At 42.1% G+C, this 19,275-nt stretch overlaps 1 protein-coding gene across 1 annotated transcript in view; it reads left to right on the top strand.

The window, feature by feature from the left end:
* Window positions 1–19,275, top strand: part of CSMD3 (CUB and Sushi multiple domains 3) — a 2,596,150-nt gene that overhangs the window by 1,173,181 nt on the left and 1,403,694 nt on the right. The window contains exons 14-15 of the mRNA XM_086918068.1: window positions 2,129–2,311; window positions 18,130–18,456. Of these exons, the coding sequence (XP_086774194.1) occupies window positions 2,129–2,311; window positions 18,130–18,456 (510 nt within the window). The remainder of the gene's footprint in view (window positions 1–2,128; window positions 2,312–18,129; window positions 18,457–19,275) is intronic.

Raw genomic sequence — 19,275 nt, 5'->3', positions numbered from 1 at the left:
ACCTCTGCATCAGTAAGAGGACAAACCCAGATCACTATGACAAATAAAATGTGAGGAAGATGCACAGATATTTTTACCAAACATATTCTCCTCCCTCTGTATGACCGTGTAGTCAGCGATTACCCAAACACCTGCCAAGTAAGATGCTGATGTGGTACATTGTACAGCATAAATTTGTAAAACAGGAAACAATGACCAACCACTCGAAGGACGTGGAAGACTAAGAAGTGCACCATTCGATGTAGAGAGCTTTGCCATGCTTTGCAAAATATGGAGTGCTCATAAGTCTGTTGCGCTTCAAGTAACACCTAAGTAGGAACAAGTTTTTGTACTTAAAAAGATGTTAGAAACAATGCTAATTTTAAAAGCCTGAGATCTCTTAGGTCCACATGTCATTATAAAAGGCTTAAAAAAATAGTTTTTGAGTCAAGCTTAGGCAGAAAATGCACAAATGTGTGAACTAACATTCGTAGGGTTCTTGGAGTACACGCCATTAAAAAAGTGTCATCCAAGTGCAAAAGTGCAGGAAGTGGGGCACCATTTATTTTAGGCATATCCAAAATATTCTGCCAGATGAAGGCTCAAATCATTGATAAATAAAATGAATAGTAGAAAGTCAAGTAAATTATAAGAATAGTCACAACATCTGGCACACATTCCTTAAGAATTCTCGTTCCTAAAATATGTTACAGAATAATCAACAAATATTCTTTAATTTACAAATAACCCAGAAATAATGCAGATTGACAGCTGTTGTATATAGTAAATGCACAGTGACTTGATTACTACTCTTGTTTCAGGGGGCTTCAAAATTCACTTCCAAAAAGTGATTGTCTTTATTGTTTCTATCTGAGGTATTTCCTTTTCCTCAGTGTGGATGGAGTGTAAAATTGTGATTGGAGAAGTGTGGCTCACTGGTTAGAGGAGGCAGATCTGGAAGCAGAGGTCAGCCCGGGACCAGGGTTCACTTCCCGGCTCGGCGGGGTCTTGAGTCCTAAAATGTCCATGGACTCGACAATTCTCGCTCCGGTGCCTACTCGATTCATGGGTTCACACTCTGTGACTCTGGGCAATAGCTTGCTTAATCTCCACAACGGCCCCTCGCGGTGGGATGCCTTGCGGATACCCTGTCGGGGTTATCTCACAGGGGAATACCAGGACGGGTTCCCTAAGCAAGCGCTTAGAAACCGCTTGGTGATTTGCGCTATATAAATTCCTGTACATTTACATTTACATTGGATGCAGAAGGTAAATAAAGGGGCCTATTACGATGTCGGTCGTAATGCCTCCAACCTCAAGTCGGAGGCCTTACGACCGACATCTTCAGTTTCAATACCGACCGGCTGATTTTGATTCAGCCGGTTGGAATTTAAACTGGACTGTCATTCCGGCTGGCTTCTGACGGGCTAAAGGAGCCCCTCAGGCAATCAGAACAGGCCTGTAATCCAAATGGACGGCAGTTTACGCCATCCAGATTACAAAGCACGGTTTACTACAGGGTATCCACGCTGGTCATTCTGACATGGAAACCCTGTCAGAAAGCATGTATGGGGGCCCAAGCAGGGCCACCTTTCCTTTGTGGCTTCCGGTTAGTGGCCGAGGGGCAACCTATGGTGTTCCCCTGTTAATCGCCTGCACCCCGTGGCAGGCACCTAAAGGTGCCTGCCACGTGGTGCAGGGATTAACATCACCTCACATTCCCATATAGGAGCATGAACTATGGCCGGTTTATGGCCGTAACACATGCTCCCATAGGGAAATGTCACAATGTGACTGCACCATGTGTGGTCGCATCATAATGAGGCGGTCAGAACCGCCGACGGGAGGTCAGTCGGTCCCGTTTCCGAGACGGTGTCGGGCAGACACAGGTCCGCCCATCATGGTAATAGGCACCAAAATGTTTGCTATCACATGCTAATTGGTAATAAGATATATTATGATATTTACCTATAATTTAAAACATTAAAACGTTTCTACTTATGAAATAATTTACACATTCATTTTTCTGGGTTGTAACAGCAGGCCAGTTCTCCCTCAATTCTACCTCAATAAATAGCAAATGTTTCCCTCTGTATTTACGAATTTTATTAGTTATCACATTTGCTCTTACTTTTTGTTTTTATTTTAGAAATTGAAAAGGAAAGCTGTGGCGATCCAGGGACACCTTTGTATGGAATCCGTGAAGGGGATGGATTTTCCAACGGAGACACATTAAGGTTTGAGTGCCAGTTTGGATTCGAACTAATTGGCGAAAAATCTGTCGCCTGTCAGGAAAACAACCAGTGGTCTGCAAACATCCCAATATGTATTTGTAAGTACCAAATGCTTGCTCTTCAGTGAGCATATGTTTTGTTACCCTTGCATATAATTGCTTAAGTGATTAATTGCGAACAGTAATTTACTGGCATAAAGCATTTGTTATTATGAGTATTACATTAAATAACATTCTCATGTCTATTAAAAATTCGGTGACCTCTTGAAATAGCGTTGCAGTGTTTCCATTAGCACTAATTAGAAGGGGCATTAGCAATGATTAGATTTGCATAAAATAACACTTTTTAAGACCTCTTTTGTTTAAAAGAATATTTGTGTTTCAAGAGTGTTAAGGTATAGAAATTCATTAAACGATCCATTAACATTGTAGTGTGCTATGTTTGCAAAATATTTCGGTGTTTTATATCTATACGTATTCCTATAGTTTTACATTGAGTCTTTGCTACATAATTATGGTTATGCACCTTGTAAAACTCTAATAAAAGTATTTATATAAAAAACCAATGTATTTAATACAGATTTTTTCAACTAATGCAGTTTTAGATTGTGTTGTGCACTAACTAGTGACAAACATGCTCTTTGTTTTGGTTTCTCATATATAAATATGAAGAACCCAGCTATTCGTTTTCAGATTGTTTTCCTCACTTTAGACAATTCACAAAGAAACAATTTTCAAAGTGGAGAGTAATATATTCTATGATATTTTGAAGTATTACCTTTTTCAGCCCAAAATAGACACGAAATTTGGTTCCTAAAAAAAGCGGGCAACACTCTTCTCTTAGGCCCCACACCCTCAATGGGCCTTCAGACTCCCCTACTGCCCCTACACCAACTGGAAAGCGGAGAGGGTGAAGGAAACATAATCCAAAGCAGCAGGGCAGAGATCTCTGGTCCAATCAGTCCGGGCATTTCACCAATATACCAACCAGCAATCCTACAGTGTCAAACTATCTTAGCTCCCAGGATGTTTCAGACCCCGGGGAACAAACCCAAAGATGAAGTTATGGAATCAATACAGGAGATGAATACCAAGACAGAGACCAGGAAAGAATGGGAAGCCATTACTGAAGGAAAAGGGGTTTACAACTTTGATGGTACAGTTACTTCAAACGCTCCTTCTCCTAAAAACAAATTACGATACAAAGCTGAAGGAGGTAACTGCGTTACAACAGAGGCATTAAGCATTTATGAGCTAAAAAGCTTTGAAGAAAACCGACAGGCAAAGGAAAGAATATACATGCCAGCTGATGAAATGGAGAAAACAAAATCGACAGCGGTTCAAAATGAGATCTCGTTCTTTGAGCACAAAAAACTGTTTTTGACACCATCAGTTCAACATAACCTTGCGATATCTCACCTAAGCAAACTGGATGATAGCAAAAATCTGGGAAAACTTTCAAGCCTAGATAAGGAAGAATGGGAGGGGCTCCTTGAAACCTACTCACAGGATAATGGCAGGAACAATACCCCAGCAGTTTTAAAAACAGAGGGACAAGTGGGATATTTGACCCAGAACGGAGAGGAGGGGCCGCAAGCAAAAACAAACATTCCTGGATTTCTAAAGAGCAGGTCCGAAAATCAACCAGAAAACACGCAATCAGATAATGCGAAAGCCTGGGCAAGTTTGCTAAAAACAGTGCAACTCCTGGTAGAGGCCCTGCAATATCAATCTGACAAAATGGATATTCAATTAACATTAATGAACACCTTGGCAGTGTTTGTTGTTGCAATTGACAGTAAGCTAGGCACACTGAACACCTCTCTGCAAAACATCCAGGACTATGTTTCAGCCAGCAGTCAAACCTGTGGATGCAGCCCGATTGTAGACAAACTAGCCACTCTCCCGACAATGCTGAGCGATCTATGCATACAAATAAAAAAATGGTCACATAGCCGTTCTGAGCTGAGAGCGGAACAGTCCATAAACGGAAATTATAAAGACATGACAACCCACCCACATGAAACCATCAAGGGTGAGAAGCAACCCACTTTGACCAACCAAATACAAAACAATGGAAAAAATACGAACAGTCAAAAAACTTCCACAGCAAATAAAGCGCTGGATATTTTAGGAGAGGAGATAGGGGAAAATAAAATGAATGCAAAACAAAGACAAGCACAAAAACAAAAAGGTCGGAACCAAAAACAAATCAGTGACAAGAAAGATGTTATGCACCTTTTTGGGGCAAAAACAATGGAAATAACGGAAAAAGAGATAAACCAACAAAATCCATCAATACTAGAAATAACTAAAAGAAAAGCCATCAATATAAAGACGGAATTGATTAAAAAATCTCCAATCAGGACCTTAGAAGCTAGAACGACGGAAAAACTGGGAGAGGCGGAGGATACACACTCTGCAGAGCCATCATCCGAAAGGAACAGCACTATAAATCGCTCCAAAAATATCACAGCAGAAACTATGATGAGAACTCAGTCACAAAACTATAACCAGAATGACATTCCATCTGGAATTCAGCAAAATCCAAACATAAATGGTCATGCCTCTGGGGAAAGGATTGCAAATTTGGACAATCGGGTCATTAAATGCATGGAATCAGAGGTCACAAAGGACGGACATCATTTTAATATTGTCATGGTCCACAGGGAAATGAAGAACATTAGCACCTGTCAACTTCGTAAGGAGGTCACAACAGACATACAAACTTCGACAAATACAGAGCACAGCCAGGGGCAGGATCTTGTGGTACCCTCAGAGCCTAATCGCATCATGGAATTAAATCGGAGAGATCTTGCAGGCCGATTGACGGAAATTGAACAGAAGGCACAATTGATATGAATAGAAGGGAACCTAAGGGGGACAGGAGAATGTCAGAATAATTCTGCCGTTCAGATTACTAAGCGAGAAATTGTCCCCAAAGGGATCAACTGGGAGGGTACAAACGCCCTTTGGTTTATACCAGAATATACCTCCAAGGGTAGGTATGACATCATGAACCGAGGCAACATACTGTGTCTGCTATCCCACATTCCATCCTTGACTGAGATCAACACAACTGACCTAGACTCGATTGAATTCATCAAATGCAAGGACTCCATGGCAGGAGAAAAAACAAGAGAAACATGGAGTTCATCTACCATTGCACAAAGAATTCATCAAGAAAGTGACATTTTCAAGAACTGGGGGATACCTATAACCCCATGCATTAAGCCGGGATATCCCCACCTATTAAGGCCAAAGCACACAGGGGAAAATAAGGTGACCACAAATAGTTCCACTGTATCGGTATTGAAAGGAACCATGGGCAAAGCAAAATGAATGGGGAAGTTAGTTTGGCAAATTCTGAAACCTATCGAGACCCCATCACATCGCCGAATTGGGATTCTGATATAAGATGGATTTCGAGTACAATAAACAACAAGAAAAAGATTGACGATTTTCTGGAACACTAAAAAGGCCGGATATAAAAGGGTCAATACGGATATGTTCATGGAACGTGAATGGTCTGGCAAACAAACTGTCGCATCAGGACTTCATTAACTATATCAGGACTTTTGATATTATGGCTCTACAAGAGACCTGGCTGATTGATCCCCCCCACTTGCAAGGATTCCTGCGTTTCTACACAAATGCACTAGTAGGGGCTAAAATATGGTCCTTAAACAAGGATGTGTTTTAGCCCCTACACTTTTTAATATTTTCATAGCTGATCTAGTACCGATATTAAATGCCTGTAACTCACATGCTCCAAAACTGGGAGATATCTTACTGCCATGTCTCCTATATGCAGACGACATAGTCCTGAACAGCCAAACAAAAGTAGGCCTTAGACATCTTATAAATGCTACACAGGACTATTCAAGAGAAAACGGTTTTACTATAAATCTTAACAAAACTAGAACCATTACAGTCATTAAAAAAAGGGAAAAACCAGCAGCATGGTTCTGGGGGAAGACCCAAATAGAGAACGCCTTGGAATACAAATACCTGGGCATAAAGATAGACAAAGGCGGTCAATTCCTCGCACAGAGAAATAGCATTAGGCACAAAGGCATTGCTCTAGCAACCTGTTTAAAAACTCTAAACTCTAAATTAAATGGCCCATCGATTTTGCGTATAGCTCAGGTGATTCTTTCAAAGCTACTGCCAACAATTACTTATGGCAGCAAGGCGCAGAAAGGAAGAGATGCCAAATTACTCCACTCAACAGTAACAACTACGCATAGGATAATATTTGGGCTGCCGAAATATACATCAACCCCGCAAATCAGACTGGAGTTTGGCATACAGAAGCAATCTATCGCGAGATAAGGGGCATCCATCAGAGCATGGGACAAAATACGGAAAGCCGCTCCGGGAGCATTAAATACCCAGCTATGGAAAGAGATAGAACGTTACCCCACCTCACCCGCAGCGAGATATCTTAAAAACGGCTTACACAAATTGGGTCTGAACCACCTCTGGGAAATGCCTAATTGCACCGGCGTGTTTAAGAAACTAGATTGGAAAACAGCCAAACATCTGTCGTGGCTGGAGGATAAAGCCTTACTCTCAGAAAGGTCTCACAGATGGATGACTCCGAACACTTACTGTGAGCCAGCTGCGAAGAAATACTTTAACTTGTGTTATGCCAAGTATACAAAAAACAGTTTTATGAAGCATAGACTTGGTTTGCTACCCTGCACTCAAGATTTTCCACCCTGGCTAAAGAAGAAGGCAGACCCCAGGTGTCGCTTATGTGGGTCAGCACCGGAAGATCTGTTACACCTACTATGCTCCTGCAAAGAACTTCCAGAAGAACGGAAACATCTGCTGAAAATTCATTTCAGTCAGCGAGGAGTTCAAACTAGGAGGCAGGCTGTCCTGGCATGTTTTGTGTCGAACGAACCTCAACTGAACTGTTCCTTGGTAACATTTCTGAGGATATGTGAAAAGAAAATGTCAGAAACCGAGTTAATGACAGATAACTAACTCAGCGACACGAAAAAAAAAAGAACTCTGGAGCAGGAGGAGCGCGACGTCTAGCTCCAATGAATTTTATTCCTGAGCCACAAACTCCTCAATTGTGTGTATTAACGTTAACTGATTGAAGAATATGCAGACTTAACCCAACTATCCAGAATATTAAACGAGATACGCACTGCTGAACATACAGTTTTTTAAAAGTATTTTAACATTTTTAGAAGTATGAAAGTTTTTATACGTAAAAATTGTCTTGAAATGAAATATTCTTGTACTGCAATGGTTTTTACGAACTATGCAAATGAAAATAAACTTGAAACTTGAAACTATGATACTCTGTCTATTTATAAACACTTGATATACCTCGAAAAAAAGGTCTCCTGGTGTTTTAGAAATCGAAAAGGCTGAAAAATCTACCGCCATGGTTCTACTCCATTTTGCTCAGTCCAAACTGCAAAGCCACTGAGGCCAGGTCCTCTCTGAACCACAACATAAACAACTGAAGGCTGATTTATCCCTTGTTAGTGCTCATCAAACGGGTATAGCTCAGTTTCAGTGGTACAGTGTGCACAGGACCAGCGTCGGATTCGCAGGGCGGGCAAACGGGCATTGCCCAAGAGGCCCGGGGCAAAGGCCATCTGGTTTACCCCTTTTCTCAGCCACAGGTAAACTCACTTTGTCCTGGTCTGGCTTGGCCTCTGCTGCTTGATCCTAAAGCCTGCTGTAACCTTATAGAGAAGATGAGAGCTCGTTATAGCCAAGTGCACAGAATGCCTGGCTCATTGTCTTGTGCAGTAGAACAACGGTCCAGACTGAGCAGGCACCGCATGTGGTGGGTCTCCTCCTGTCCCTAGTCTCTCACCCTGACAGTGAGGCCACTGGAAGTGACTGGGCTCTTTTTGAGCATCACAGCCAGTACTAATGATACCTGCGGTAGAGTGAAATAGAGCTATGCAGGGAGAAAGATTTAGTGTGAGGGCCATCTAAAAGGCTCTACCTTTGTTTCCAGCAGCGTCTTCTGCCACCTTGTTACCTGCGAGGGGACTGCGAGGGGACTCCAGCTCACCACTGAATGAAATTAAATATGCACGCAAGAAACCAAAATGAGCAAAAAAAATGCTTTTGACAACACTATATATATATATATATATATATATATATATATATATATATATATATATATATATATATATATATATATATATATATGTATATATATATATATATTGACGCTCACGGGGAATGACCAAACAGCAGGAGGAACTCGCACACCACAACGGCTTTTCCCCAACAGCCTTTATTAGGTTCAGAACGCTGCTTTCACCGGTAAGTGGGCTGCTTCAACCGGACGCGTTTCGGGCATCTCCCTTCCTCGGCGGCATACAGTCCCTGAGACACCATGAAGCTCCGCCTCCATATAGAGCCATATCGCAAGCCAGGGATTGGCTGATCTGTATGATCGGATTGCGTTGCTTTGTGGGAGGCGTAGTCCGTAGTTACATGATGCTCGAATGCACTGATTTCAAAGCTCTGGATGAGCCCCAGCGTGGGCAGCGAGATAATGTCCTTGTTGCAGTGTCCCACAAGTGAAGCCACTGGATGTAGCTTCGTGGCCTCCTTCTCTTGAGTGGTGCCTTCCCAGCGGCAGGACGGCCGCTAATTATTGACGCTCACGGGGAATGACCAAACAGCGGGAGGAACTCGCACACCACAACGGCTTTTCCCCAACAGCCTTTATTAGGTTCAGAACGCTGCTTTCACCGGTAAGTGGGCTGCTTCAACCGGACGCGTTTCGGGCATCTCCCTTCCTCGGCGGCATACAGTCCCTGAGACACCATGAAGCTCCGCCTCCATATAGAGCCATATCGCAAGCCAGGGATTGGCTGATCTGTATGATCGGATTGCGTTGCTTTGTGGGAGGCGTAGTCCGTAGTTACATGATGCTCGAATGCACTGATTTCAAAGCTCTGGATGAGCCCCAGCGTGGGCAGCGAGATAATGTCCTTGTTGCAGTGTCCCACAAGTGAAGCCACTGGATGTAGCTTCGTGGCCTCCTTCTCTTGAGTGGTGCCTTCCCAGCGGCAGGACGGCCGCTAATTATTGACGCTCACGGGGAATGACCAAACAGCGGGAGGAACTCGCACACCACAACGGCTTTTCCCCAACAGCCTTTATTAGGTTCAGAACGCTGCTTTCACCGGTAAGTGGGCTGCTTCCACCGGACGCGTTTCGGGCATCTCCCTTCCTCGGCGGCATACAGTCCCTGAGACACCATGAAGCTCCGCCTCCATATAGAGCCATATCGCAAGCCAGGGATTGGCTGATCTGTATGATCGGATTGCGTTGCTTTGTGGGAGGCGTAGTCCGTAGTTACATGATGCTCGAATGCACTGATTTCAAAGCTCTGGATGAGCCCCAGCGTGGGCAGCGAGATAATGTCCTTGTTGCAGTGTCCCACAAGTGAAGCCACTGGATGTAGCTTCGTGTCTCCTTCTCTTGAGTGGTGCCTTCCCAGCGGCAGGACGGCCGCTAATTATTGACGCTCACGGACGAGTTTCGGGCATCTCCCTTCCTCGGCGGCATACAGTCCCTGAGTTACATGATGCTCGAATGCACTGATCATGTAACTACGGACTACGCCTCCCACAAAGCAACGCAATCCGATCATACAGATCAGCCAATCCCTGGCTTGCGATATGGCTCTATATGGAGGCGGAGCTTCATGGTGTCTCAGGGACTGTATGCCGCCGAGGAAGGGAGATGCCCGAAACGCGTCCGGTTGAAGCAGCCCACTTACCGGTGAAAGCAGCGTTCTGAACCTAATAAAGGCTGTTGGGGAAAAGCCGTTGTGGTGTGCGAGTTCCTCCCGCTGTTTGGTCATTCCCCGTGAGCGTCAATAATTAGCGGCCGTCCTGCCGCTGGGAAGGCACCACTCAAGAGAAGGAGGCCACGAAGCTACATCCAGTGGCTTCACTTGTGGGACACTGCAACAAGGACATTATCTCGCTGCCCACGCTGGGGCTCATCCAGAGCTTTGAAATCAGTGCATTCGAGCATCATGTAACTACGGACTACGCCTCCCACAAAGCAACGCAATCCGATCATACAGATCAGCCAATCCCTGGCTTGCGATATGGCTCTATATGGAGGCGGAGCTTCATGGTGTCTCAGGGACTGTATGCCGCCGAGGAAGGGAGATGCCCGAAACGCGTCTGGTTGAAGCAGCCCACTTACCGGTGAAAGCAGCGTTCTGAACCTAATAAAGGCTGTTGGGGAAAAGCCGTTGTGGTGTGCGAGTTCCTCCCGCTGTTTGGTCATTCCCCGTGAGCGTCAATATATATAATATATATATATATACATATATATATATATATATATATATATATTGTTTTAACATTACTGTGAAAAATGTTCATGTGGAGCTAAAATGACAAAGGGACGGGAGAATAGGCATGGTAGAACAGTAATAAAATGCTCAGAGAAAGGGGAGCAATGTGAAGAGAGACAAAAGGAGAAGTGAGACAGCAGATTGGAGAAGAATGCCAAAAATATGGGAATGTGGAAACCAAATGAAAAAATAAGGAAAGGTAGAGGAGAGAGGATACGTGTGCTAGATATGCAGACAGATGAAGGGAGTGAGGGAGGAGAGATTAGGTAGAAGAGACAAAAAACAGAGGAGAGATAGGTAGAAACCGTTAAAGATAGAGTGAAAGCTGAAAAGTGAAAATGGAGACGAGGAAGGCAGGAAAGTAGCAGAGGATGTGGACTAAATGGCCAGAGCTTCCAACTTTGGAACTTGAGAATCAGATTTGAGTCTCAGCGCTGGCACAACATACTGTGATTCTGGGCATATAATTAAATATTCCATTTCCTAAAAAAATGAATGTGTCCATGTAAAGCACTTCAATGCCTTGGGGTAGAGTTTGCACTTTATAAAACTACAAAAAAAAAAGAATGAGGAAGGAAATGATGGAGAGGAGAGGAATGCAGATGAGGGTGTCAAATATTTCCTGGATTACGACCAAAAAGGAAGGATGGTTACTGCTCATATGCACTATCCTAATTCTCTCCCTCAGTCAAGGGCCTAATTTAGAGGTTGTTGGCATTCCAGGAGGTAGTGCTAAATATAGATTGGAATCTAACAGTGGAATGTCCTTCATCAAACGGATGGAATGGGAAAGGAAATTCCACCTCTGGATTCTTCTTGGGTTTAAACACTGCCTCCAGGCACATGATGACTTTCTGTTACTGTCTGCAGCAAAGCAGTCAAGAGGACACATAGGAATATTACATTGAGTATAGTACAAAGAAGTTCAAGAAGCAGAGGGATGTGAAAGAGGCTGACAGGATACAGCAAGACAGGAACAAAAGAAAAGGTTTGCAAGACAGAGAAATGAAATAAAATCTCAAGGAAAGATACACAATGACAGGAGAAATAAGGGCCTGAGAGACATACAAATAACAGAAGAGCCCACAGGGAGTCATGAGTGGGAGAGAGAGGGGAATTTGTAGACTGAGAGAAAGATAGGAAATGAGAGAGGGTAATTGTGAGAGACTGAGTGAAGCATATAGATAGAATGCGAGACACCAAGGAGAGGAAAAGAGGTATAATATGAGAGAAAGGAAGAACTGGAAAGATGGGGAAAAAGTGATAGAGAGAATGCGAGAGATGCACACAGCAAGTAAGAAAGGGGTATAGAGATAGAGAGAAAAAAGGCATTTGGAGTGAATTTCTGTGGTTTTTCCGTATTCAAATCAAGTCTCTACCCACAATACAAAAGACATCATTAACAAAGTTCTATGTAATCCCCAAGGACATCACTTGCAGAGGGGCTTCTGAGTGACAACCAAAAGAGGAAAATCCCTGGTTTCCTGAGGGTGAACAGAAGCCTCTAGACATGAAGAATGCTGGTGGTTCTCTGGCTCATGGCCTGATATATTACAGGATAATCAGGGAATTTTTGGGGTGGGGATCACAGACCAATGGACCAAAAGGTGACCAACACATTCTGGCACCTGAAGTAGTGAAATGCATAGGCCTGAAGATAAAGTGAGGTGACCTGTGGGCAGTAAGTAGACAAAATATTGAGTAAAACATTTCGACTTACATAAATATCGACTTCAAAATATAGAATGGGCATAATATCGAATGGAAAGAATATAATCAACAAAAAAATCGAATTTGAAGTAAGTAATTTAATATCGAATTTCATAAATATAGAAAGTCAAAATATCGAAGTATATAATATAGGTATTAAATATATCGAAATTTTAATAATACCGAATTTTTTAAAGTGTTTTGTATGTTAGTATATGTGTGAAAAGTGTATATTTATTTTATAATTTATTTTAAGTAATGAATTTTATGTTATTGAATTTTTGCGTAATTTAATTCTTTAGCGGGTTGTGGGTTTATAGGGGAATAGGGTGGGAAGTAATTTAATTATAAATAATTAAAAATTTAAATTTATTTATTGGTATTTATTTTGAATTAATTGTTAATTAATTTTTATTTGGTAATTAATTACATTTTAATTGGCAATTAATTTTACTTAATTAATTAATTGATAATTATGTTAATTTTTCTTGTTTATTTTCCTTAGCGGGTTGTGGGTTTATAGGGGAATAGGGTGGGAAGTAATTTAATTATAATTAATTAAATAATTTAATTTATTTATTGGTATTTGTCTTGAATTAATTGATAATTAATTTTTAATTGGTAATTAATTAAATTTTATTTGGTAATACATTTTTATTAATTGAATAATTGATAATTATGTTAATTTTATAAATATATTTCCCGTAGCGGGTTGTGAGTTTATAGAGGAATAGTGTGGGAGGTAATTTAATTGTCATTAATTAAGTATTTTAATGTATTTCTTGGTATTTATTTTGAATCAATTGTTAATTAATTTTTAGTTGCTAATTAATTGATTGGTAATTAATTTGTAATAATAGGTAATGAATTGTAATATTTAATTTTCATTCGTATTTTTAATTGTTTAATTATTCAAATATATTAAATTGGTAATTACTTTTAAGTAATTTTTTATAGGTATTAATATTTAATTGTTATTAAATAATATATTAAGTATTTACTTTCCCTACTGTTGCACTCACTGGAGTGGGAATAGTAATTTTTACACCTACGCTATCCAACGCTTTCCCTACTGTTGCACTCTCTGGAGTAGGAATAGTAATTTGTATCCCTACGCTATCCAGCGCTTTCCCTACTGTTGCACTCACAGGAGAGGGAATAGTAATTTTTACCTCTACGCTATCTAATGCTTTCCCTACTGTTGCACTCGCTGGAGTGGGAATAGTAAATTTTACCTCTACAGTATCCAACGCTTTCCGTACTGTTGCACTCTCTGGAGTGGGAATAGTAATTTTTACCCCTAATCTATTCAACGCTTTCCCTACTGTTGCACTCTCTGGAGTGGAATAGTAATTTTTACCCCTACACTATCCAACGCTTTCCCTACTGTTGCACTCTTTGGAGTGGGAATAGTAATTTTCACCCCTACGTTATCCAACGCTTTCCCTACTGTTGCACACTTTGGAGTGGGAATAATAATTCTTATCCCTACGCTATCCAACGCTTTCCCTACTGTTGCATTCACTGGAGTGGGAATAGTAATTTTTTACCCCTACGCTATCCAATGCTTTCCATACTGTTGCACTCACTGGAGTGGGAAGAGTAATTTTTACCCCTGCGCTATCCTGCGGTAAAAATATTGTATGTTTTTTATTAATATCATGTGAATATATATATTTATGTTATGAAAAATAAAATGGTATTTTTTCTAGCTTAAATTAATTATTTTATAATTTTAAGGTTATTTAAGTATTTTTAAGTATGCTTTAGTTAATTATTTTTAATATTTCATCCATTTTAAATTACTTTTAAGACATTTACAAAAATTCAATATTTTGACTAACTATATTATTTTTAAACAATATTTTTGATTCAATATATTTGTACTTACCTGTTTGTAGATAGGAATTCGATATTTTTGTAGTCGATATTTTATCCTCGATATTTTTAATGTCTAAATTGTTGTACTCTATATTATTTCAGTGACCCCTGTGGGCGAGCTGCAGCGGAATAATGGTGTGTCTAGTGGAGCATTAATGGCCATTGCTGCTGACTGAGTTTAGGAAGCTTAATTTATCAGATTTCTCATAAAATTGCTCCTATATAATAAACAACGTTTCATGAAAGGTCATTATCTACAAATGTGGACCGCTTTTGTCTTCAGTGCCCGGGCCTAATTTTGTCCCTAGTCTGACCCTGCACAGGACTCTTGTGTGGCCTACCCGTCACACAGGCTTGGCAGTTCAGGCTGGACAGTACCTTGTTGGACCAGGGTCATGACTGCTTTGCATGTGGCTGGGTCCAAACTGACGTCTCGTGATGTGCAAAATAATGATGGACAGGGATGCTGCCCGAGTAATTACCATTGGCAGAGATCAATTCAGGCATTCAGTCCATCATTTTTGTTTCCTTCAGTGCCATGTGCTAAGTCTGATGACTATGCCCATACATGGATCCTGTGCACACTGTACCACACGTTCCGATCCTGGAAAAAAAAACGTCTGTACGATTTTCATCCGGAGCCATCGCCATACGATTCGTACCCGTCCGTCCGAGTCGCATAGTGCGATCCTTATTCCGTCAATCCGTCCGAATCGTCGCGATCCGTACGTATTGCAAGGCTGAAACAGTGAACCGTAAGACTCGTACACATGCCATGCGACCCGACGAGTACGATCCGGACCGGGGTATGAGGACGCGATTCATAAGGTCCACGTCAGGTAAGATTCGTACAGAAAAGCACACAATCACTTACACACCGTACGGTGCGTACACCCCATGATAGCAGGGGTATGTATTCGTACCCCTGCGATCTTGGAGTGTACACACCGTACCCCGCGATCGCAGGGTGTATGCACTGTATACCCAGCAAACATGGGGTATGGTGCGTACACCCCAAGATCGCGGGGTACGGTGCATACACCCCGTGATTGCAGGGGTATGCACCATACCCCTGCGATCATGGGGTGTACGCACTGTACCCGGGGGGTCGTCCGTACCTGTTTCGGGGCGAACTCTGCTTTTACGGCTGTTTTCAGCTCCCGTAGAAAAAGGGTCGTACGGTGCGTACCTGACACAAATCGTACTTGCCGGATCGGAAAAAGCAGCCGCGAACCGTACAGATGTTGCGTACAGCGGGTTCCGAGGGAGATTCATACGGGGATTTGATTTGTACGGTCTCTGTACGATTCGTATGGAGTCCAGCTCCTGGTACGAATCATACTTCATCATACGTACGGGGGACGTTGCAGGGTACAATTCGTATGGGAAAAACGCTCCGAACGGCTATTCAAAGCGGTTTTTCCCGAATCAGAATCGACCCCTCAATGTAGTAACTTTGTAGGGCTTGGAATGTCATGCTCACGTTCTTTACCATCCCATTTGTTCATTTTAACCTATCAAGAAATGTTACTCTCAGTGTGAATATAGGGTAAAGAATCCTTAAACAACATTGTGTTACATCTGTCAGTACGGGAAGGGGTTTCTCCAATATTTACCTAGCTGAGAATAAATAAATATGTCAATGCATATTTTCACAAAACATGCTATTACAGACAATCTGCAGAGGTCAATTTAGTTGATGTAGTGAACTAATGTAATCTTTGAACATCATAAATTTCCATAAGTAGTTTAACAAGGTACTCATTTTGAGTGATTAGACAGTGCATGATTAACAGAAGAAGTCCACACATTTTGCCAATAACTTTTTTCCTATGTGTAGATCAGTTTTCTGTTTTTTTTGTTTGTGTAGCTTTTTGGAATTCACTGTGGCTACGGTACGAGCAATATGTGTGAAAGATTCAAGGAGTACTCCTGAAAAATTGTCGTGCAGTCTCCTTTAAGAACTTGGAAATCTGTTTCTCCATGCGTGGATGCAACAGCACACACTTATTCATTAAAAAATGTTTCATATGAGTGCAACGCCACCGGGAAATATTTTCCACATTTCCCTGTACCCCCACCATTTTCAGGTGTCATCACACTCCCACTATGGAATTGGATGCTTTGAAACATTTTAAGTCTAGGAATGGGCCATGGAAATTTCTGAATGCCGAAAAGAAATAGTTCTCCAGGGGTTCTACAAACTTGCAAGGCCATTTTCGCTTTAGAACAGCCACTTCCTGACCATGGTGTAAGATTTATTAACATGGGAAAGTATTCTTAAATACACATTTTTACAAGGTTATTTTCATATTTTCTAATTCTTAAACATGACTTTACACTCGTAAAGAAGTACATTTAGGTTGAACTCCCATGTAACAATTGCTTTGTGAAAACCTGCCCGAAAATGAGATTTTTTCCTGCTTCCATAAACTATTTTAGTGAATTAGCCATATAGCCTTCAACATATTGACCACATAAGTCATAGGGCCCCTTTAGGATGACGGGCGGACATTGTCCGCCCGCCACCCTATCGTAGAACGGGACCGCCTGCCATAAGGGCGGGGGCCCCGTGGGGGGAATTAGGATGTGCCCGCCACAGTGGCGGGCACATCCTGTAGTTCTAGCATTGTGGCGGGCGGTGCAGCACTCTGCACCGCCCGCCACAATGTTAAAAATGCTTTTTTGCATTTGCATATGCAAAGCGGCAGGCACCGCGCGGTGCCTGCTGCTTTGCATATGCAAATGTGGGGGGGTACCATAGGTACCCCCCATGTGCTCCCTTGACAGTGGTGGCAACCTGGGGGCCCTGCAGGGGGCCCCTGCAGCAATCTCCGCCTGCCTTTCAGTGGCGGCATTGCCGCCGCGGAAAGGCCTCTACTTTTTGCCATTGTAATATGGCTGGCGGTGTCCATTGGACAACGCCACCATATTAATCTATCTTGCGACCGCGGCGGTAAAGTGGCGGACGGTCTTTCCGTCTGCCGCTGTCCCCTTTCGCCATCCTAATCTGGCGGAGGGGAAAACGAGAGTGCTTGTCGGGCGGATTGCCTCCGCCAGGGTGGCGGTGCCCACCGCCACCCTGGCGGAGGCAATCCGCCCGACATCCTAATGGGGCCCATAGTGTCTAGATAGAAAGTCGTTTGCAAATTTTAGCATGATAAAGCCATTTAGGGCCAGATGTAGGTAAATTCAATTTAGCGAGTCCTTAATAGCGATTGTTACCGAATTGCTTTTAAGGGTTCGCTAAATTGAATGTAGGTAGGAATCGCTAAAATGTTTGCGATTCTTTAATATTCCTTAATAACGAATCACTAATTGAGATTTGTTAATAAGGAATACCTAGCGATTCATTCCTATGGGCTAGGAGGCCCATAGGAATGAATGGGAAGATATTCACTATTTGCAATTCGGTATTAAAGAATCGCAAATGGCACACATCCATGCCCTAAGGGCATGGATGTGTGCCACATGGCACTTTTAAAAAAGCAAAAAAGTGCTTTTTTAAAGGAAATCGCGACTTACTACCAACTCGAATTTGGTGGTAATTAGCGATTCCTTAAGGCTGAAGTGCACTTTTTTTAGTGCTACATACATTGCATTTAAGGAATCGCTATTTCCGATTCCTTAAATGCAAGAGCAAAATAAGGAATTGCAATTTTGCGATTCCTTATTTTGCCAGTAGGTTTGAAATCACCTACATTGCTCTCAGCCAAATACCGGTCGGTAACGCAGAAATTCTACGCATTTCTGCATTACAGCTCGGTATTTGGCCACCTATATCCGGCCCTTGGATATTAATCCAGAGATTAACTATGTGCTAGGCATGACTTATGTAACAATGCAAAATTGTATACAAATCTTTTTGGTTGGCTTAACATTGTTAGGAGTAACCCTTTTGTTGTGGTAAGCAAGCATGGCTGATTCGTATTTCTTTTTCTTTCAATAACAGTTCCATGCCTATCAAATTTCACCGCCCCAATGGGGACGGTCCTCTCACCAGACTATCCAGAGGGCTACGGAAACAACCTGAACTGCATTTGGACCATAATTTCGGACCCGGGCAGCCGGATCCACCTCTCTTTCAATGACTTTGATTTGGAACCTCCGTATGACTTCGTCGCCATCAAGGATGGGGATTCCCTTGACTCCCCGCTGCTGGGCACGTTCACGGGTGCGGAGGTTCCGTCTCACCTGACCAGCAACAATCACATCCTGCGCCTGGAGTTCCAAGCCGACCACTCCATGTCCGGGCGAGGGTTCAACATCACTTATAACAGTAAGTGGAGTGTCACTTTTTCTCCTCAGGCCTTGCTTGCTGCTTGTATACTGATTTGTTGATATCCTTCCATTGGACATGTCAATGTCACGCCCACAATATGATCATTATAACATTATTTTCTTGTTCCTTTTTTCATAAATCACTTGACCGTGAAACTGTTGCACGCTGTAACTAAATAATAAAAGTAGGGATGAAACCTCTATTTAATGTGCTTTCATTATTCTGCTGTACATCCTACTGTACACAATTTGTCAGCTTATTTTTTTTTTATGTTTATTTCACTAATTTTGAAATGCTCAAAGAAATGATTCAGAATATTGTAATCTGGAAAACGAAGATACAGCCTGCTCTTACAGGTGGTTATTTCTTTGTTTGTGCTTCTACAACATTTTTTAATTTGTGGGCTGATTATTTATGGATAAGTTGTAAAACTATTACGTAAATACACGGAGAAAATGTAAATATTTCTACTATTCTGCGGCTGGTGTTCTTACTCACCACAGACAATTTGTCGTAATGAGACCTGAATCCACTGCTCTGAGGGCAATGCTATGCAAACAAATTATGGACGGAATGCTGAATAAGTCATACAATTACCCTCAGTCAAGAAATCTGGGTTAAATCCATTGTTCTTTTGCTCACCATGCCACCCCAGTTTAGACCCAGCTATATGCAAATCAGTCTAGACCCTGTGCCTAATAGGAACAGTCCAGACAGATCTGCCGAGTGAGGTCCTCCCTGGACTGGAAACAAGCATCCTCGGACCTGTTTCTGGGTATTACCATACATCAGCAAAGCTAGCTTGAATACAGTGGC

This window comes from Lissotriton vulgaris, chromosome 4_1 (genome assembly GCF_964263255.1).
Source record: "Lissotriton vulgaris chromosome 4_1, aLisVul1.2, whole genome shotgun sequence".
Taxonomy (NCBI): Eukaryota; Metazoa; Chordata; class Amphibia; order Caudata; family Salamandridae; genus Lissotriton; species Lissotriton vulgaris.
Note: the sequence above shows the minus strand (reverse complement) of the source record. Positions and strands in the feature narration are given on the sequence as shown.